The sequence below is a fragment of the Thunnus thynnus genome, chromosome 18 (assembly GCF_963924715.1).
Source record: "Thunnus thynnus chromosome 18, fThuThy2.1, whole genome shotgun sequence".
Classification (NCBI taxonomy): domain Eukaryota; kingdom Metazoa; phylum Chordata; class Actinopteri; order Scombriformes; family Scombridae; genus Thunnus; species Thunnus thynnus.
The window spans coordinates 18,979,358-19,000,762 of NC_089534.1; the positions used below are offsets into that span (position 1 = coordinate 18,979,358).

At 39.0% G+C, this 21,405-nt stretch overlaps 2 protein-coding genes across 3 annotated transcripts in view; one reads left to right on the plus strand and one right to left on the minus strand.

The window, feature by feature from the left end:
- Window positions 1-550: 550 nt before the first annotated feature.
- Window positions 551-7,539, plus strand: drc1 (dynein regulatory complex subunit 1 homolog (Chlamydomonas)). 2 transcript variants are annotated; one of them, XM_067572301.1, is made up of 17 exons: window positions 551-749; window positions 981-1,035; window positions 1,708-1,832; window positions 2,012-2,195; window positions 2,437-2,574; window positions 3,013-3,099; window positions 3,173-3,295; window positions 3,514-3,641; window positions 3,725-3,859; window positions 4,107-4,530; window positions 5,529-5,618; window positions 5,760-5,843; window positions 5,963-6,057; window positions 6,276-6,422; window positions 6,504-6,606; window positions 7,158-7,225; window positions 7,477-7,539. In XM_067572301.1, exons 1-16 carry the CDS (start codon window positions 676-678, stop codon window positions 7,182-7,184), a joined length of 2,019 nt encoding a protein of 672 aa, XP_067428402.1. In that variant the 5' UTR covers window positions 551-675; the 3' UTR covers window positions 7,185-7,225; window positions 7,477-7,539. The 2 variants fall into 2 exon arrangements, with proteins under 2 accessions (XP_067428402.1, XP_067428401.1); XM_067572300.1 differs by lacking the exon at window positions 7,477-7,539 and having other exon boundaries at window positions 552-749; window positions 7,158-7,294.
- Window positions 7,540-7,739: 200 nt separating this feature from the next.
- otofa (otoferlin a) overlaps window positions 7,740-21,405 on the minus strand; it is a 78,059-nt gene continuing 64,393 nt past the window's right edge. Inside the window, exons 35-47 of the mRNA XM_067572302.1 lie at window positions 20,302-20,447; window positions 20,081-20,215; window positions 19,849-19,986; window positions 19,628-19,755; window positions 18,929-19,099; window positions 18,502-18,662; window positions 18,025-18,167; window positions 17,854-17,942; window positions 17,515-17,613; window positions 13,971-14,212; window positions 13,589-13,767; window positions 12,913-13,013; window positions 7,740-9,476 (exon numbers count right to left, since the gene is read on the minus strand). Of these exons, the coding sequence (XP_067428403.1) occupies window positions 9,296-9,476; window positions 12,913-13,013; window positions 13,589-13,767; window positions 13,971-14,212; window positions 17,515-17,613; window positions 17,854-17,942; window positions 18,025-18,167; window positions 18,502-18,662; window positions 18,929-19,099; window positions 19,628-19,755; window positions 19,849-19,986; window positions 20,081-20,215; window positions 20,302-20,447 (1,913 nt within the window). The 3' untranslated portion in view covers window positions 7,740-9,295. The remainder of the gene's footprint in view (window positions 9,477-12,912; window positions 13,014-13,588; window positions 13,768-13,970; window positions 14,213-17,514; window positions 17,614-17,853; window positions 17,943-18,024; window positions 18,168-18,501; window positions 18,663-18,928; window positions 19,100-19,627; window positions 19,756-19,848; window positions 19,987-20,080; window positions 20,216-20,301; window positions 20,448-21,405) is intronic.

A 21,405-nucleotide genomic window follows, 5' to 3' on the forward strand; every position in this document is an offset into this window, starting at 1 on the left:
AGTGATGAGCTGCCTATGACAGTAGAAAACGTTTATTGTCAAAAAGTTCCTATATACTGTAGAGTACAAGGTCAGAGCCAGAGCAATCATTTTGACAAGATGTTTCCATGTCCTTCAAATGATTACAAAAAGGAAAATTTGTGTTATCTTCAGTGTCATGACCCTAGCCCATTCACAACCCACTACTTATTTTTAAACTTTTTTATTACTATTTTTTTTTAATTCACATCTTTCCTTATTCTCGTACAGATTTGCTTTTAAGTGTATAGTTTCAATTATTACTTTACTTTTTCAGCAACTGCATACAAATAATATTCTCCCCTTAGTTTCTTTCAGAATCACATAATGTTAATCATGTGAGTACACAATTAAGTAAATTCATGGAGCATAAAATACGTCAAGAAATACCTCTAACGTACAACAACAGCCATTAATTTTTGGTGTTTTTTAAGAGCACTTTTTTTTTTGCACAAATCCTGTTTAATCTATGACCTATGAAGTAATCTATTAAGTCCGAGCTTTACGAGGGGCACCCGAAGGCAGCACTCGTTACTCGGTCGCCATAGCAACACTTACCAAACAGACTGCGGCGATACAGATCTGCTGTGTTTTTGCTATCCTCATCATTTTAGTATTTTATAAGTGTGGGTAACTTTTATACCGCATACTCTGAATATGGAAGAAGTTGATAAGGATCCAGAGGAGGCGCCTGAACCGTCTGTGTCGGGAAATGAAGAGGCCAATAACGGGTAAATCGTGAAAACTTCACGCTAACGAATACAAGTTAACATATGTTTCATACTGCCTGGACAACAGCAACGTAATGATAATTAATCTAGTAATAAGTTCAATAATTTACTGGCTTTATAAGGATATACAAATCCACGCGTTGCAGTTTTTCATTATGTTTTATCATGTTTACTTTTCATTTGAATACAATGGCTCAACATAACCTACTGTTACTGTACACTTTCATAAAGGGTCTCCATACAGCGCCAGTCTGAAGAAGAGGAGGAGGTGGAGGAAAGTGAACTGGTTTGTTTAGTTTCCAAATGCTTCCCTTTGCATTTCCTCTCAAATTTCATTAAGACAGTTAAATAAAAGTTGTAATAAAAACAAACAACCCATTTTCAGTAGTTTGTCTTTGAATGTTTTACTCAAACATAAACAATGCTGCCTGATAATAACACTGTTTTGTCTGTTCCTCAAATGTCTTTCTCTTATTTCTGAAGGCATCAGTAAAACAGGCTGGACTTGACTTTTCATATACCTGATAATATTACTTAAACAACATAGCACTGATTATGACAAATCATGATATATTTTCCATGACCACGTATAGGTAATGTTAAAGATCCCCGACATTCACGTTTTGAGACATACAAAAATCCTCTGCTTTGAATAATAAATTGTGTCTGATGTGTTTTTTTCAAAAGTTTAACTGCTGGATACAAAATGTCTACTACTTCACTGAAACTTGGCCCAAAACTAGTTGTGACGTCACTAATCATGATCGAAAACTCTGATTTTCTGTGAGCTCAGAGAAACTTTAAGTAATGTATCAATCAAAGATAAATACTGGTAAAATGATCATTACAATGAGCCACTATTTCCTTGAGTGCAATTTCTTGAAATTCACACTTTAATATAATTGAACATAATTAGCAGTGCGATAACTTGAATAGAAACTGTCCTATTTTATATTAGCTACCCATTCAGCGGATAATCAACCTGCAGAGAGATTTGACGACATCAGTGACCAACATCCGAACTGTGGCTGATGCGAAAGAATCACTGCGAAGGACTGAGTTGGAGGAAGCTCGCAGAATAAGGTCATTTTTTCCCCAGATTCCCCATTATCCTCTTTATGTTTGATGTCATAAAGATACAGTCCTCTCAGAATACATCCTTTTAAAAAAAACCTAATGGGAAATTTTACTTGCTCTATCTTTATCATTCTCTCTCTTTCCTCCATCCCTGTTTGCTGCCATTTTTGTCCTTCTTGGCCCAGATTGGAGCAGCTAGAGAATGATGTTAAGTCCAGTCAGGAAAAATTTGAGGAGATCAGCAGAGGTTGGTCGATGGCTAAGCAGAAGGTGATTCCACAGGAGCTGCAGGAAGCCTTGAACAGCCAGCAACAGTTGTGTGCTGAGCTCGTAGAGGACAAGAAAAAACTCATAAATGACCTGCAACAGGTAACTATCTATCTATCTATCTATCTATTAATAAAATACATTTTTAATAGAGTCACCAACTTAAGTCAGACATTATTTAATACACTCTCGGTAAAGATATATATAAATAAGTAATAATAATAAGAATAAAAAGCAGAAAACCTCAGAAAACAAAACTCAAATGCAAGGTTTTAGAGTTATTTGCCATTGTAATCTGAGGCGTTGTTCATTAATTTGATCACCTCTCGTGTTGTCTGAACAGGAGCTGAAGAATGGAGACGATTGCTATGTTAAGGACTTGAGGAAGCACGCGGAGGAGCTGGATGTGATGATGGAGAGGATGGACGAGCAGATCAAAACCCTGACACAGGCCTACAGGGAGGAGCTGGCCCAGACTGAGGTACAGTAGGAATAGATTTGGGTCAAGAAGCAGCTTTAAATAACTTGTAGAGTACGTTTGAACCTCTGCATCAAACTTCAAACTCCCCTAGCAAGTTCATTTACATCTTCCAAAATGACAAATGGAAATGAACTTGTAAGGGGGAATCAGATGGATGAGGCCTGCAACAGGAAACTGATTCATTATCTTGACTGATTTCTCAAGATTGCCCTCACCTTCTGGCTTTCAATTGAATAATTTAAATTTTAATTTGTCTTTTATGACCAAACACCTAAAAAACTAATGACATCCCCATCAGCCTCAGATGTACTTTGAGTTTAGTGCTAATTAGTTGACACTCTGAACTAAGCTGGTGAACATCATACCTGCTAAACATCAGCATGTTAACACTGTCATTGAGACATTCTTACTAATAGCTGCCCTTTGTGTCGTTCAAAGAGTGTTTATAAGCAGGAACACGAGATCTTGCTTGCAAGACACAGGACCGATTGGGAACAATACGTGGAGGAGCTTACGGACAAACAGGTCAGGATAACTGAAATAAAAACAAATGCTGATGTATCAACGGTGTGTCTAATTATATCTAATTTACTTGTAGCAAAAGAGGCTGACGGAGAAGAGGAAGGAAGTGGAGGAGTATGAGGCAAAAATTCACAACCTGATGATGGAAACTATTGATAAGTCCTGCGTCGTCGACTTAGGAGAGGCTAAAAAATTTCAGGTTTGCACAAATATCAAGATGCATCCCAGTAACTTATCCTTTTATTTGATATTTGATAAGGGTTCCTGATGAGCCCAGCATTTTTCTTTGATGTTATTTAAAAATACTGGTCAGAAACCAGTACATACAGTAGATAGTAGTAGTTATTGTTATTGCCTTGCCAAGAATAAAATAAATGCACAACCGCTTGAAAAGCAGTCTCATTCTTGCCTGTATAGGTTTTGGAGAGGGAACGTCAATATATAAAGGCCAACTACATGATCGTAGATTTGAAACATCAAAAGCAAAAGAATAACACAGTAGTACACAAAGTCAACCTGGCCCAAATGAAGACCAGAATCCTCGGGTAGTACACACAGATTTTCACACATATACATACTGACGCTGTTATATTCAGTTCACTCACTGTTTCTCGGCTTTGTGTTTCAGTCTGCAGACACAGGTGAAAGACCTACATAACAAGTATACCAGACAGGACCAACAATTTCAGAAGAAGAACCGGTATTTGTCTGAGGAATACAAACGTAACTTCCAGCAATACGAACGCATACAGAAGAAAATTAAGTGAGTCATAATTATTCACATAATTATCACAGGGCGTACACTGTTTCACATGCATGACAAAACACAGCATTTAGCCAGACAACAAAACAAACACTTGATGGAAAAGGCTGATATTTTCCAAATAAAACAATGGAAGGGTCTGATGTAATTGCTACCAGACAGATACAAAATCCTTTTTTTACATGAAAACTTGAATCAAGTGTTTGATCCACCATCTTTTCTTTGACCCCTGCTTCACTCCACGCAGGCACTTTGCAGTTGTGGATGCCAAGAAGTTTGAGGATATGTGGCTAATGATTGAAGCCGAGGTGAAGCAACTAGTGGAGGGAGCTTTGCTCATTGACTCGCTGATCTACAAGCAGCATCTTGGTTTACCCTGGGAGAGACCTCCTATGGCCTTCATGGATGTCTCTGGTCCACTCCAGCCTCAGAAACAGGCCCAGGGGCCCACCTGCCAGGCTGTCTCCCAGCTGTTTCAAACTGGGCAGGCTGTACAGTGTAGCCAGGGGATGATGATGGATGCCTCAGCTGGGAGCACTGACGCTGAGAGCACGGACGTGGAAGCGTGCAGGGAAGGGACAGCGGTGGAGAGTGGGAGCGCTGTAGAGGAGGAAGGAAAGGTGTCGATGGAGACGATGAAGACGCTTATGGAGCTGCTATGTGATGAGTCGGTGAGAAAGAAGCCTATGATTTATGCTTATGACAGTAAGAGTTCATTAAGCAGAGGTTTGTACAGAAAAGGACAACAATCATACACCATTTTAGACAATCACATCATATATTTATATCATAATAAACACAAACATGTCACAGAAACAACATGAGAAGGTATGTGTCATTATGCATACATTGAATTAAAGAAAAAGTTCGACATTTTGGGAAATATGCTTTCAAGAAGAAATGAGACCATGGATATTACTCTTATACTGTACCTGTTTATTAAATAATCTGCAGTCTCAGCTGGTTGCCTGGCAACCCCACACTGACACATCTCCAGGAAGTGACTGATCCCAGCCAAGAAATAGTGCGTCACATAAATCCCTGTAAAACCACAACTTAACATTTTTACACTGTGGTTTATGTACGGATTGAACAAATGAGATATAACGTTTTAATTAGTGAGCTTTAAAGGTGCTTATGGTGGATTTCTTTATGCTAAGCTAACTGGCTCCTGGCTCCAGCTTCATACTTACAGCAGAGACATCGATCTTCTAATCCAACTCTCGACAAAAAAGCAAACAAGTGTATTTCCCAAAATGTTGAACTAGTCCTTTGATTTGCGTGTTTGTCTTATAATCTCTCGTGTAATCTCTCCAGCCGATTTAGCTTTGAAGTTGCTGCATTGGTCGCATTGTAGCTGGAGTTTTCTAGATGGACTATAATGTGCCCCAAATTGCTGCTGTGAAGCTTGTAGATGATCTGTAGCTTAATTGAAACATCCTCTCTACAGGCTGGAGTCCTTCATGTGTGTATGTGAAAGCGTTATGAAAGTATGTGTGCGGAGTCAAAGTAAGGGAGAGTAAATGAGTTTAATCTGTGCAATGATGCTTTCCTTAATCAAAATGCTAATATTATGGTTTGAAGTCATCAAAGCAGCACATAAAAGGAATAATACGAAATTATGTGACAAGCATGTTCAACCAAATATTTCCTTTCCCTGCTGTCTCAGGGCTTCCTGATGGAGGATAAACTCCTGAATCTGCTGGCTCGCCTGCAGAAGGATGAACAGACTGTTGTGAGGCTGGGCTCTCTCCTTAGTGTGAGTTCATTTTTGGCCAAACACAGCCAGCACACTGCAGTCTTCAGCAGCTGCTTTCAGTGTATTGTTGGACTGTATGTAGCAAAAACGTGCTTAACTAATGCTAAAAGGTGTCTGCAATTATTTTGTTTTCTCTTCCAGACTTTTGGCATTGATGAGGCAGATGTGCCCAAATTGGCTGATTTCTTATTAAAGTACCAACAACAGCAGAGAGAGCTGACTGAGGTGAGGAGGGAAAGAGATGAGGAATGCGGAGTTCCATCTGGACATCAACTTGACAAACAAGACTTTTAGATAATTACTATTTCTGCATCTCTGCATCAGTGTGTTTTCTTTGCCCGCAGGATGTTTGTGCTGAGTTGGGTGAATCCTCCAGCATGCATCCTAACCATGTCCTGCCTGCTTTTAAGAGTTTCCTAAAGCAGCACATGCATTACAGGTTGGATAAAAAATTTACTGAAATAACCAATCCTCATATAAACCACTTATTTACGAGGATTGTATTTCTTTCCATTATATTTAAAGGCTGAAATTACCAATTAGTTCCAACAGCTGGAAAGAAATAGGCATGTCTCCATGTCAACAAAGGCAAACGTGTGCTTGTTTTCTGTCTTGCTATGATTACCTGATGCTAATCTGTTCCTGGTGTTTTCTAAGGGAGAGCTCAGCTGGCCAACAGCCCAGCTTTCTGTGTGTCCGGGATGCTTCAGAGGATGAAGCCTACTGGGAGAGTATGGGCAACATCATCTCTGAGGACAAAGTCAGACTCTGGGAGGCAGCAGAGAACATACTAAAAAAGCACCTGTGAGTAACACACACACACAAACAAAAAGCAAACGACCATCCACGCTCAAATGGGTAATTTTTATTTTTCTGTGTTTTCAGCTCGGTCCTGACAGAGATCTCCGAGCTCACCACTGAGACACAGAGTCTGAGGCAGCAGAACACAGAGCTGCGGATGTTGCTGCAACAATCTCTCAACTCAAGAGTATGTGTGTGTTTTCATTTATGTCTCTGATATGTTTTTTTTGTATGAGTCACACTGTTTTCCAGATGAGTAACTTTCCCAACAAAAGTATACAAAAAGTAACAATAATATACAGTAATGTAATGTGTGTAATATAATGGTGTAATGTAGGTTTTTTTAAAATCATAACAGCCTATTCTAAACCTGAAACAGTTAGTGGATTAATCAATTGATCAATGAATTAGTTGAAAATTCATAATTTTAACAATCAACCACTTTTATAAGTAGTCGTTTTTCAAGTGAAAAATGCCATACAATACATTTGCTGGTTCCAGTGTCTTAAATGTGAAGATTTTCTGCTTTTCTTCATCGCATAAAAATTTATATCTTTCAGTTTTGGACTGTTGTTTGGACAAAACTATAAATTTAAAGACAACATTTTGGGCTCTGGGAACATGTGATGTGCATTTTTTAAAATTATTGTCTGATATTTTATAGACCAAATTAAAAATGAAGCTAATAGGATAAATGAATGTGTTTATTCTCTATCATCCATCTGACATCTCTGACAGGTCAGCACAGAGTTGGAGATTCAATAATCTTCAATCAGCTTTGAATCATCCCAACGGAAACAGGACATGTATGTGGAATCATCGGTATTTGTTGAGTGATTTATGTTCATTAGAAAAATAAAGCTTCTTTTAAATCATGTTGAGGTTGCAGTTTTTATTTTTACATCCCTAAAGAAAAAAAAAAACAGAACAATCAACTGCAACATCAGTAACCATTATAGCTGAGTAAAGACATACAACAGCTCCTGTGAGGTACAAAGAGAGACATACAGTGGTCGTGTGTGTGTCAGGACTGCATGTATGTTGTTCTACCCAACAGTGTTGAAGAGCTTGTGGCTGAGCTCTGAGGGCAGAGAGAAGAAGAGCAGAACCAGGAAGAGTACGACCAGCACGACGGCCAGCAGCACAGCGCAGTGCAGCTTGTAGTGCCTCCAGGCCACAATACACATCGTCCTCACCGGGCTCAGCAGCCACGACATGCTGGCGCTGGGACGACTGCACAGAGAGATTTAAAGAATAAAAAGGCAATTGCAAGCAGCCTCTTCTTCTCACGCACTCAGGGTGAGAGAACTTTACCAAACATGTAGTCCATGGAATTAACTTTATTTGAAATTGCCAAAACAGACAAAAAATAAATAAATAGTGCACACATTTTCAACAGATATATAAATACACAAATTCATCGTAAAAACAGGCAAGTTTAGTGCAAACAATAACTCTGTAATCGTTGAAACACAAAATCACAAACAAAGACTCCAACACAAATGAACGACAGGTCAAGCACAGGCAAATCCTGAAAAGTGGGTAATGGACACTGCAAACGATGCCATCTGTTACAGGGACAGTGCCGGAGTTTCGAGAATTTTCCCAGACTCCTTTACCACTCTGCTCAAGTGCACTTTTATCATATTCCCATGAGATAATCTTTACATTATATGTAATGTTAAAGACAACAGGGGTTTGTAATTTGTTCGTGTCGAGGTGGAAGGACAGTCATGCCAACACACATGACCTCTCTGGTCAGTTATCACTATGATGCATGCATTTTGACATAGAAGCCTACAGTTTGGTAGAAAACTGATCTTGGTCCTGGCCTGGTTGAATGATATTTGCAAATAATTTTTTAATTCTGAGGATTATGTCAGCAGGGTTTGTGACACAGAACAGTGAGCATTTATACAATTACACAAAAATATGGGAGTGTCCATTAGCTTCTGAGAGAACCCACCCACTGTACCTCTGACCGGAGCTTACACAGTCAACATACTGATTATACAAAAGAGGTTAAAACAGCTGCTGAGAATTATTTGCAAATATTGTTTAACCCAAGTCTGGTTTTGTTGCTTTTATTTGAGAGATTAAACGTTTAACATAACTTGACCCTATGGAAAGCTTATTTCATTATTTCACCATTTGATTAATTTTGAAGTTGTCTTGTTCTGTCATTAGGAAAATAGACATCTTTGTTATTTTTGTTTCTTCATTATTATTCTCGAAGTGTGCAAAGACTGCAAGGGCTATAATATTGTTAAAAATATTGTTCATTTGTTCCCTATTAACCTAAATCAACAGCAGACATTGTAGCAGAAATGGGAGATTTAACAGCATCAAGGAGCATCACTTGAAATGAACATCCATGCAATCGTCTGACCACAACCCCAGTGCTCTGAAATGAACATACTTCGATAAATGAATTGAAATGCTTAGATTAAAAGCTGTATAAACAGTTAAAGAAACATTCATTGTCATGTAACATTTATTAGTAAAATAAGGTCAGATAAGGGGTCACTTTCTGCCAGATGATTGCTTTTCAGTCAGTTCAAGGATAGAGTCCAGATTAGATTTGTTAAACTTGCTGCAGATTGGATAGAGGTTACTGTTAGTGTTTCTCATGACTTTGGGGAAAAGTCTTTCTGCTTCTCTCCTCAGAGGTAAAGTGGAAGGTGTCAAGCTGTACATGAAGATCAGAATGGATTACAGAGGATAAAATAATGCAATCAGACCTCCACAGTACCTCTCCTCCCTCTGCCTCCCTTCCTGTGAGTGAGACTGAGGGAGAGAGCGGGACACCTTCTTCTGGTTTTGGACACCTGAGCCAGCACCCTCCCCCCTCCCTCCCTGTCCTCCCCAGCAGCCGCTCAGGCCCCCAGCAGTTTCTTGACAAGGTAGCCCGGCATGCTGTAGAGGAAGAGGCCCAGCATGATCAGCAGCAGCAGGGCCAGCACGATCTTTATGATCAGCCACTTGTAGCGGTTGCACACCAGGTAGCGGATGGCTTTCAGCGGGCTCAGGAACCACAGGAAGGTGGTGTCTGGGCGGCTAGGTGGGAGGGATGGAGGTGAAAGGTGAAGAATATGGTGAAGAGGGCGTGAGGATGGATTGAGGGTGAGGAGGGGTGAGTGATGAAAGGGATGGAAGAGAGAAAGAGAAGGCTGGCATTAGTGGTTAGTAAGCCATGTTTTATTTTTGAGTATTTTCATCAAATTTAATGTGCCATGCTCACAACCAGAGGTCGATTTGTGAAATTTTAACAAAGGGGATGGTGGTCTGTGAAGACAATTGAGACTGTACCGAGAAATCGTGGATAAAGCAGAGGACACAGCAAACTAAACTTTATATTACTGATACTAAAATTAATAACAAGGGCAATCATATACTCAATGATGTTTGAAGTTTAGCTTCTAAAACCATCTCAATCATAATATTTCCAAAAATCCACTAATTTAAAGCTTTACAATATAAATAGTTTCTATATTAACAGTGTATATTCAAAATTCCAAATAATATTGCAAAACCAGTCTGCATTTTAAAACTTCTGCTTCTATTAAGAATTTATTACAATTCTCTGTCATTGTTCAGCTTTACCAGCAGCAGTGTGTCTCTATGATCCTCTTCCACCTCCGTGACTACACGTTGCTACTTGTCACTTTGATTATGAAGGTGACACTGCCCTATAGAATATATAGGCTACAATATATTATAGAATTGAGTACTTATAGTATATAGCTTAGAGAATATTATAGATCAGAGACGAAACTGACAGAAGGGCAGGACTGAGAGAAAAAGGCAGAAGTACAAAACCATCTGCTACTTCAGCACCACGGACAGTGCCATGGATTTATCAGTACACAGCACAGTTGGGCTACTGATATTTCAGAGCTGTGGATGGGGCCATAGATTCTACCTTTGCACAAACCTCAGTTAGATAAAGGATCAATGAGTCAGGCAGACATATTCAACTAAACAATCTCTCTGTCCCTGCACTCTCTCTGCTACTAGGGGATGGAGAGGGGGATGACAAGTTAACAAGGGGGATGCAATTAGATCATTTTGCTAACAAAGGGGATGGCATCCCCCCTCATCCACCCACAAATCACCTACTGCTCACAAGCCACTTTTTTATTAGTATAATGTTTCAGAAGACCAAAATACCACATCACAGACTAAAAGCTTTACAATAAGAAACATGCACAATGAATATGTTGACAAAATAGATGGATGATTGACCAACCGCTCCAAACACTGGTGCCTGACATTTTTTCAGGGCAGTTTCCTTTAGTTTCAATCAACTTTATTCAACTTTTGGTTTGTGTCTTGTCATCAAGACACAGTATGTCATTTAGTTCCTTTATATGCACACTGGTGTCCCTGTTAAGAGTCTTATCTTGGTTTTAAACATATTCAGGATATGAAATGGAACATTAAAATCCTGATTATTCATATTCCTGAATTATTCTAGCATTATATGTTGTTATTGAGGTGCAGGTATTATCACAATCAGACTTACAGTATTTTGTATAATGTCATATATTATTTTGTATAATATCTGGGTGACAATAAGTATCCATTGTTGCAGGAATGTCTGGATGGGATTTAAACAGACTCTCTTTAACCTCAACATTGACTAAATACTGATGTTTACAGGTGTGCAACTTAAATTAAATAACTAAAATCAAGGTCCCTTAATTTTATACTTATATTTATTAATTTCCTGGAAATTCCTGGAGTAATTTACAGGTATTTAACGGTTAATTTTTAGGACATTTTTCAGAGAGGGTGGTGCAATTTGGAACAAATTATAAGAAAGAACTTAAACTGTATAAAGCATGTTTAGTTGGTAAGCACCCACTCATTATATTTTGGGTTTGTACATTGTTGTTAATTTACAAAAAATTCTTAATGAATTAGACTCTTGACAATTCTTTAACTGACAGAAAATGCTTACTAGTGTGTAGTTTTGTGTGTCCAATGATTAACATATTACAGTAATTCTTACAATAATATCCTAGCCTAACTGTTCATTCTTGGGACATTGCTTTGAAAGGGTTATGTAATTTGGTGGTGTAGAGTTTTTTGAGAAAATAATTTGATATGTAGTTTGACACACAAAACTATACACTGAAAACTAAGTATGTCCTGTCAGTTAGAACTGTTAGGAGTCTAATTTATTAAGAATTTTTGCAAATTAACATCTATGTATGAATCCAAATATAATTAATTGGCTATTTAACACTTTTTGTCTGTTTTTTCTTAATAATTTGTACGCAATTGCACCACCCTCTCTAAACTGTCCTGGAAATTAACCGTTAAATACCTGCAAATTACTCGGAAATTAAAAAAATTAAAGGGCCTGAAAAAAAAAAGTATTACCGTAATGGCTGCTGTTTCTATTGTTCTATTGTTTGTTGTGGCCTACTGGTTTTACTCACTCACACTTTAGAGGTAGATGGGGCATCTGAAATTAATTACAAAAGATTTCTTCCAGCTGTTTGGCACAGCTCCAGCTGGTGGTGGCCTAGCTTGTCTATGCCTAAAAACAGTCCTGCATTTTCTTTCATAACTCACAGTTGGTCACTTACAAAGTGTATAATGGCACTTGATGGCAAAAGACACCGGGTTGCACAAAGGGTTGAGACGGATACATAGACACAAAACAAAGAGATTATTCTATAGCTAAGACAACACAGGAGAGATAGCAGTGGAGGAAAAGAGTGTTTTGGCTGGACAGAAGAGGAGGCGCTATAGTTAGGACGGCGAACCCATGAAGCAAGAAGGTTAAATAGAGAAGCAGAGACAGCGGAAGAAGAGGGGGCGAAGGCTACCGGCGCGTCAGGCCCCCAGCATCTTCTTGACCAGGTAGCCAGGGATTGAGTAGAGGAAGAGGCCCAGCATGAGCAGCAGCAGTATCAGCCCCAGGGCCTTGAGGATCAGCCAGCGGTAGTTGTGCCAGATGAAGTAACGAATGGACTTCAGAGGGCCCAGAAACCACATAAGACTGGTATCCGGGCGACTTTGCAGGAGGAGGGAGAGGTGGAGGGGGGGAGTTAGGGAATGCAGATGGAGGCAAGAACAGAGAGAAAGGTAGAGGAGGAGAGGGGTCACATACACAAAAGAGGGAAGGGACGAGAGGAGGGGAGAGACAGAGGGAGACAGTTGAAGAAATGGTAGGAGGAGAAACGAGTGCGAAAGTGTAACAGTGGCCTTTTGACAGTGCAGAAAGCATCAAGGGTCAAACTAGACCAAATCACACCTTTATAAATTAATATCAAATGTTGATTGGTGGTAAATTGCTGATAATTTTTCGTAACGCTGCTTTTTGCACTGTGACAATGATTTTCCTGAAGAGATTTATGGGACACTCGTCGCTCATCAGTTTTTAACTGCCAAAGTAACAAATTGTAAGTAACTGTAGGAGTGTTTGTGAGTGTTAGATTCTACATATATTGTCGAATAAAGCAACAAGTCAATATCTTACTTTGGTTTCTCCAGTGGATCCGGCTCATTGCGTCCCAGTCCTACGGGACTTTTCTCTGCTTCCTCTGCTGTCACCAGATGGAGCTCAGCTTCAACCTTACCCTGCAATGACAGCATCAATCACTAAAAAATAATCCACTAGATAGATAGTGAAGTGGTATTTTTGTTTGGTTCAGTGTGGTTGGGTCTGTTGAAATTAGGCTTGACACAGGGAATATTAACCTTGTATTGCCTGTATAGATTAATGCAGTGGTTTCCAATGTTTTTGACTTTTGACCCCTTAAATGTAACTAATCTCTATGTTTGACCCTTTATCACAGTTAAGACCTTTTTGTTGAGTTAAACTGAAAAGTGATTTTTCCTTGGAGGCATTTTTTCATTTGAAGGATTTTTTGAGGTCTAAAGAGGTGAAAGTATCCAGTATTTTACAAGAAAAGAGAAAAAGAGAAAAAGGGAAAGAGAAAAAACATTATCTTGAAAAGTTTCACATTTGAACTTGTATTTTTTGCTTTAATTCTCTTGCTTTTAAGGCTCTTTCTTTACTTGCACTCCTCTTTATACTGCTTATTTCATCTCATCCTTTACTGCCTTGACATTTGCTTTCTAACTGGTGATTAGAAGTAATTTCACCACGATGATTTCATGCTGATACGCTCAGTTTTTCATGACTGTCTTACCGTGAGCTCCATCTCATCATTCTCGTCACGGGCCACAAAAGGCCACCATCCCTTGACCCTTTTTTGTTTGAAGATGGAGATGGTGGGCAGCTCCTGCTCATTCCGGATCATGTCAATGGAGCACTGCTTGGCCGTCTTTGCGCCACGAGGGAACCGGTTTAGGTCCAGCTCAATCGCACCTGGGAGCAGTTATTGTCAAAGCAGTCAGACACTATTGTGGTAAGACTCCTGGCAATGATCATGGTAAAACAGATGGGTAATTCATCCTATAAACAAACAACTAAAGAGACAGATGGACCAAAAATTTGGAATTGAAAACTCTCTATGGGATTACAGCATTCAGGAACAAGAAAAAATTGCTATAATCTCTATCAGCCCTTACCCAGGAAGTCATCAGCAGAGAAGTGGTCGGCATCCCAGACCTGCAGCGTGAGACGAGGAGGAATCTTGTATTCGGTCTCATCCCAGGAGAACATGGACTCTTTCTTAGAGATGACGATCTTCTCCTCAGCCATGAGGTAATCAAAGGGGAAGACGAAGCGCCAGTTAAAGTTTCCCTCACCAGTCAAGGAGTGGTAGTGCACATCTGTGTCCTGCTTGTCCTCCTGCTGCCCTTTCAGCCACCTGTGGAAGGTTCACAGACAGGTGAGACCACAGATCAGTGCAGGGTCATCAGAATTAGAGGTAGGTTGACCTTTAGAATCATGGTTTGGTGAGATTAGTAGAGAGATCTTGTTATTTGATTTTATCAGTCATGCACCTTTAAAGTTTAATGTGTAGGAAACTGTCTGTCAGTTAGTATATTAATTTGGTTAATTTAAACACGAAGCAAAGGACATGTTATAAATGTACCAGTCTGCCAACAAGAGAGATGATGCTAATTGGTCAAAATCAAAACGCATAATGCGACTCCACAACAGCGAATCAGATTAACACACTTTTGTGTGTTAAAGGTGTTTCTTGAGTGATCCATTCAAATCTGATTTGATGTTGGAGCTTCACACTATTTTCAAAGCCATGCAAACAAAAAGCTTGCAGAAATGCCATTAGTGAAATTTATACAAACTGACTGTTAAACAATAATCTTTTGTCCTTATAGTGTCAGACTGCAGATACTAACAAGCAGAGGATCAAAGCATGTGAGGGTTTTTTTTGTGTGCCGGCTGGAGCTTTTTCATTAACAGTTGAGTGAGACTGGCTTCATTAGTCAGGAGGAAGAGGGAGGGAAGCTGCACCACACACTAAAAAATATGAGAACGTAAGCTGACAATGGAGGATTGTCAGTCTGACAGATCTGAAGAAATACTGAGAAGAATGTGCTATGACTTGGTGACCAGTGGTGGAGAGGTACATTTACTTAAGTACTGTGTTTGTACTTTTGTACTATTTTCTGCCATTTTTTACTTCTATTCCACTATATTTCAGAAGGAAATGTACTTTTTACCCCACTACATTTATTTCACAGCTATATTTACTATGTTTCAGATCAATATTTATACATAAAAACATATGATCAGTTTTTAAAATATTTATTGTTATTGATTAGACCACACAACAGTATAAATTGAAATTAGCTCTACCTTGAAAACATTAAAATGCACACATCAATAAATCAATATTATTATTCCAACAATATATATATGATCAATATAACACTAAATGTTTAACATATATTACAAAATGTAGCATTTATCATTAAATGGAGCCATTTTGCGTAATGAATACTTTTAGTTAATAATAACAATTTAAATACATTTTAATACCAATACTTTTTACATTTACTTAAGTAGGATTTTAAAAGCAGGAGTTTTACTTGTAATTAAGTATTTTTTCATTGTAATAATGCTACTTTTACTTAAGTAAAAGCATCTCAGTACTTCTTCCACCACTGTTGGTGACTGAGATGCATTGTCTTAAATTAGGGCAGGGCTGGGATTAAGTACTGGGAATGTTTTGCTTGGCTATAGAGGACATGTGTCAAACATGCCTCAATCATAACCACTGTATCACAACACTGGATCCATCTGAAACAACCCCAGTCCTCCTCAATGTGCGACAGTTGTGTCAGTCGCTGAAATCTACAGTACAAAGGAAACGTGGATTTTAAAAAATACTTAATCATCCTCTAAGTGTTTAGGGTTGTTTGAGGATGGTACCCTGTTTGTTACAGTGAAACCCTGAGGTGACACATCCACGCCGGGGTGGCACCGAGTCAGCTGAGGGAGAAGTGAGTTTGGTTATGCAGGAGTAAGGAGGCTCCGCATCAAAAACTTTAAATATCCAAAGCATTAAACACCTTTTCCATGGCAGACATATAGGCATGTCATGGCAGGAAAATTAGGAACTAAGAACATAAAAAATGGCTGCATTTGTTTTATGTGTCAGTTCCAGAGCATTATGCTGATGTGTTTTTCCTGCTATCATGAGTCAAAATGTCTGCCGTGAAAAACGTCTTGTGCTGTAACATGACAACATTGTTAAAAACATGTGTCAGTACTGGCATGCATGTTCTTTGCTTGTATACATCCATGCAAGAGTCTGCAAATGTCTTGAAATTAAAATTCCTGGAAAGTAATTTATAGTAGAAACTGCAGTACAGGACCAAACCACAAACCCTCTGTAACACTTAACTTTACATCCCCCTATTTAGCATTTATAAGCAGTATATAAATATTCAATACAAGGTTTATAACACACTATAATGAAGTTGTTAACAGATACAAGAACATTTCTAAGTGTTTTTTAATGTACAGTATTTGTCCACAATTATAATTTCTCCAATGACATATTTGATATTATTACAACTATTTGACTATTTTGTCATTTGTTATCTTTTTATACACTAACCTCCATGTATATGTGCCCACAGGAGGAGATATATTTGTTGACAAATACATGAATAAACACTTAAGGCTACTTAAAACTACGTTATAGTGTGTTATAAACCATTTATTCAATGTTTGTATACCGCTCATAAACACTTAATAGGGGGACTTATAATAAGGTGTTGCCAAAAGTAACCAAAAGTTTAACAGTCCACCTCTATCCTTGAATTTATTCTTCACCTTAGAAATCTTAACTGAAGGTTGGCTAAAGAAAAAGCCTCTCTGCTGAGGCACATCATAAGATGACAGATCAGGAAGTTAAGATATTTTCTATCAAACATATCCAAAATTGGCAAAACAATCTTATCCAATTGCTGCTCTGGAGCCTTTGATCATATCACACGATTTTCCTCAGCTGATGGGAGTTTGTTTTGAATTCCTCTGAGTACTTCTCATCCATTTTTGCTGAAAAGTTTTTGCTGTTTCCAAGGTCTGTGAGTTTTTAACTGCGTGAATGCCATTGGATTGTTTTGGTACAATTACAGTTATAATCAAACTCAACAAGTTGTTTATGTGGTTTGGTCTTGACTGGACTAATTTTTCATTTGTTGTTAGTTTTCAGCGTGCTGATTGGAGAGTTAGAGACAAGCGAGGATACGTGCTGGATGGAAAGTTGAGACAAGAAGCGGGAAAGGGGATAAAAAAATTATTCAAGGGCTTCAGGAGGAAGGAAGGGAGGGTAGTTGTACGAGCCATGCGGTGGAATCGTGTGTTTTACCCCCTGACATAGATGTCAGACATCTTCTCTCCTGTCATGAAAGCATCGTCCTCTAGAATTACGTCATCAGTGTTCCAAATAACAACACGGAGCTCAAAGCTAGACACCAGCAGAGCATTGACCAGAGAAGAGAGAGAGGACGACAGACAGACAGACAGGAGACACACCACAAACACAAAGACAGACGCACAACAAACGACACGAACACGCACACAGAAAAAATGGAAACAAAACAAAAAAAATAATGGTTAACTGCAAAACACAATCACACACAGCTCACACCCACGGGATGAGGCTTGGTCACCGCATCCCGCTGTACCTACCCCCTGACAAATATGTCACTGGACTTTTCCCCAGTGAAGTAATCATCGTCCTCCAGTATTACTTCGTCTGTATTCCAAATAATCACCCTGAGCTCATATCTGGTAAGGGGGGGAGGAAGGAACACATACACACACATAGTTGGACTTATATCTGACAGTAAATAGAGAGCTAACTAGTCAAACAGACTCACCATTATTTAACCTGGGGATTCAACTACAAATTCTGTTGAAAAAACTGAAGAACTTTAGACAGTACAATAAATATCTTTCCCAAAATTTGCATTGGATTCATGCTATTATCAGAAATAATCTTATTCTCTAATCACTAGCCAGACCTACCTCTTTGGTTTTCGTGGTGATATGTCAATCGCAGGTCCAGGAGCAGGCATGTCCATAGGAAACATATCCACCCACATCTCAATACGACCCTTTGAGTAAAATGATACAGTTTAGTAACTTTCAGATTGATCTGTTAAAGGTCTCCAGATAAAGCGGCTCGGTCTTTCCTACCTGTTCGATGCCAGGTTTGTCGACGTTCAGCAGGGGTCTAGTCTCCACATGTTCAGGGACCAGCTTGCAGCCCACCCTCGGGATTTCCTCCCAGTGGTTGAGCACTGTCAAAGCTAAATGCTCCTCAGTCTGCTTCTTCAGACCTGCGAGATCGACACAACCAAGAGAAGACAGAGAAAAAGTGAAAGCTGATGTAAGCAAAAAAACTAAATTATGTGATCAACATACTGTACATATAGAAACATATACAGTAGAAGTGCTGTTCAAGACAATAACCTTGGTAGAAGAAAGACTAAATGTGGTTGAAATGTTTGTGGTACAATTAAAATCATTCAACAGAGCATAGTGAACATAGTATAAAAGGATATTGTTCTTTGAGTACAAAATCACAGTTAATTCGATGGTGAAGTGATGTTTGAAATCCTATATGAAGGACCTTTAAATTATTGTCACGGTTTTAGGAGAACACTTCCCTACCATTTTCGTCCTCAATCTCCGTAGGTCCCATGAAGATGCGGTTCGCCACCTTGACTTTTCCTCCAGGCCCATAATGAGGTCCATCAATCTTTCCGTCCTTACACAGCCTCGTCAGGATCTGGCTGGGCTTCATAGGATCACGCCAGACATTGTACCCATGGCTAATATCAATAGATAATAACAAAAAGGGTATTACATTTCTCAATTGTCTGAGGTACATATGAAATACTAAATTCAGTCAAATTAAGGATCTTAAGACTGAAGAGAGAGTAACTATTACATTTCTGTTTACTCTTGTCCGAATCAAATTACAAAGTACACTAGATTTCAAACAATACTAACAATAAAGGTGTCTAGTTTCATATGGTCAAACTGTTACTAAACCAATCACTTAAACATGTAAAGGATAAGACACATGGATGCTCACACAGAGTAGTTGGAGGATATGCCACAGGTGGCTCTGTATTTGCTGTAGAAACGATTCTCCAGGTCAATCTTTGTCTCTCCAATTAGGTCATCTGTGCCCACCAGGTCCCAGTCATACACAGACACCGTTAGCATGGACTCCATGGGGAACGTGGCTTCAATGTCAAATGATCTGAGCAGAAAGGCGTAGTGGAAGATAAACAGAAAAAGAAGGGAATCAAAGGGGACATGTCATGGGGTTTACTGGAATATCTTGATGCATGATTTACAATTCAAAGAGCTTCTTTAGGTAACATTGCAAATGGAGCGTTCGGAGCAGGCTTTTGGCTCACAGGGAGTGTTTTTACATATGTTCATCTCAGGTTTTGGAACTTTGACCATGTTTAACAGACATCTGACATCATAACAGTATGAAAATAAGAGAAAAAGCATATGTCCCCTTTAAGATATATGTATGAGGAAGATTCAGGTTTGGTTTCAAAATATCTGCTGCACAAAAAAATCAGGACAATACTTTTTGAATGACCGCTGCAAGGTTTCGTTAATCTGACTTAAGCAGTTCAGAATTATTTAGATTTTTCTGTCTTTTTCCCCCACTGACATAAGTTTCATACAGACTTTTCTCTTCTCTCTCTTTTCTCTCTACCAATGCATGACAACAAAGTTCAACTATATAAAGAGAAGGTTTCTCTCTACTCACTTGCCAAATACAGGATTGAGCTGTTTGGAGATGTAGTTCTCTTTGTCCTTGACCTCTGACTTGCCCAGCTTGATGACAATGTAAGGATCAGCCTTCCCGTTGATATCAGCAGGATGAAGATCTGTGGCCTGACATGGAGGAATAAAACAGAACAGGACAGATTAGAAGAAAATGATCATTTTAACTGGAGTATAGATTTAAATGGTGGGGAGGTCACTTACCCTGACCACGTAGACACGGACGAGGACGTTGATTGGATCGTTATGAGGAATGCTCTGGAACATGCCCATGTTAGGATCATATCCTGCCTCTCTCGTGATCTCCTCTGACAGGGGTAGCTTATACATACATAAGGATCCCTGAGTCACAGAAAAACAAACGGGTTACAGATGAGGCGTGATAATATTTTTTGTCAGCTTGCATCAGCAGGGATGCACTTGTTTTTACTCCCACCTTGAATCTTCCGACAATTCTGTCATCGTCCAGAGCGTGTTCGTCATCGTCCCCAGCTTTTCCTCTATAGAGGTTGAAAGTGTGAAGCCAGTCCTCGAAGTTGCCATACTCACTCTCCAGCTCCTTGTTGTACACCTGCGTAGGTCACCAAACACCAAGTATGTCTATGAATATTAGTGCATACTGGTTCATTTTAGACTGAGTGTGAACGATACACTCACCATCAACTCGTCCACTTTCGATTTAACTGGTCGTTTCTCGGATCCATCCACAGCTTGACCCTTCTTCTTGTCCTTGGAGCTCTTCTTCTCTTTTGTCTTTTCTCTTATCTTGGAGCCTTTCAGAAGAAGGTCATCAGGTTTGATATCTGATTGGAGGAGTGAGTGGAGGTGGAGGCGGACAAAGCAGGGTTTGAGTCATGAAGAGGGGATGACAAGGTTTGCACACAGCACTCAACATGAAAGTTGACAAGTGTGCTTATAAAGGGAACATATTTCCCCAAATTCATCTCGTAAATTTAGCCAAATGCTCTTTACTGAACTCTAGAGAGGCACTCCTAGAACAAAAGACTTTTGTGAGTCCCCCAACTTAATGGTGGCGCAACACTTACTACTCTGAGGTCCTCAGGCAGGACCCTTTTGACAGTTCCCATGTCAAGATGCAAGACTAAAGGGGACAAAGCTTTTGCTGTTATAGGGCACCACAGCTCAGACTTGCAAAATCAGTATTTACTTTTACATATCACATATTTTACTTAATTTACTCTGTATGTATTTCATTTTGATTATTATTTTATGTTGTAAAAGACTTCATCTCTGGTAATCTCTGGTTTTGATAAATGCTCTATAAATAAACTATTATTATCATTATTTCATAAATAGGTGGAATACCCTTTTAAAAGTGTTATGAAGCATGTTGAAAATGATTGTCACGGTAAAATTCGCTGATAACCTATAAAATTCAATGTAGATGCTGCTCAACTTCCTCTTGGCAACCAGGGAAATGTGGTCTTATTAATTTTACAACGATATAAAAGAAATATTATGTTTCATGTGTTTGGACACATTTTCCCATTCACTGCAAATGAGAAAGTGTGTCCAAACTTTTGACTAGTTCTGTATGTCATTTGTTTATAGTTTATACCAAAGTTTAACACTGAAATTGCCATTTCTCTTGTTAGAAGTAGCTTCTATCTCCAGATCAGAGTTATATTTATAGTTTGCTGCCTGATGGTAAACTATTTTTGTGTAGTCAGTGATTCGATTTCAGCCAACTTTCATGTGTACTGCAGAGCTGGGAGGTCATGAATGTCATGAATGATATGA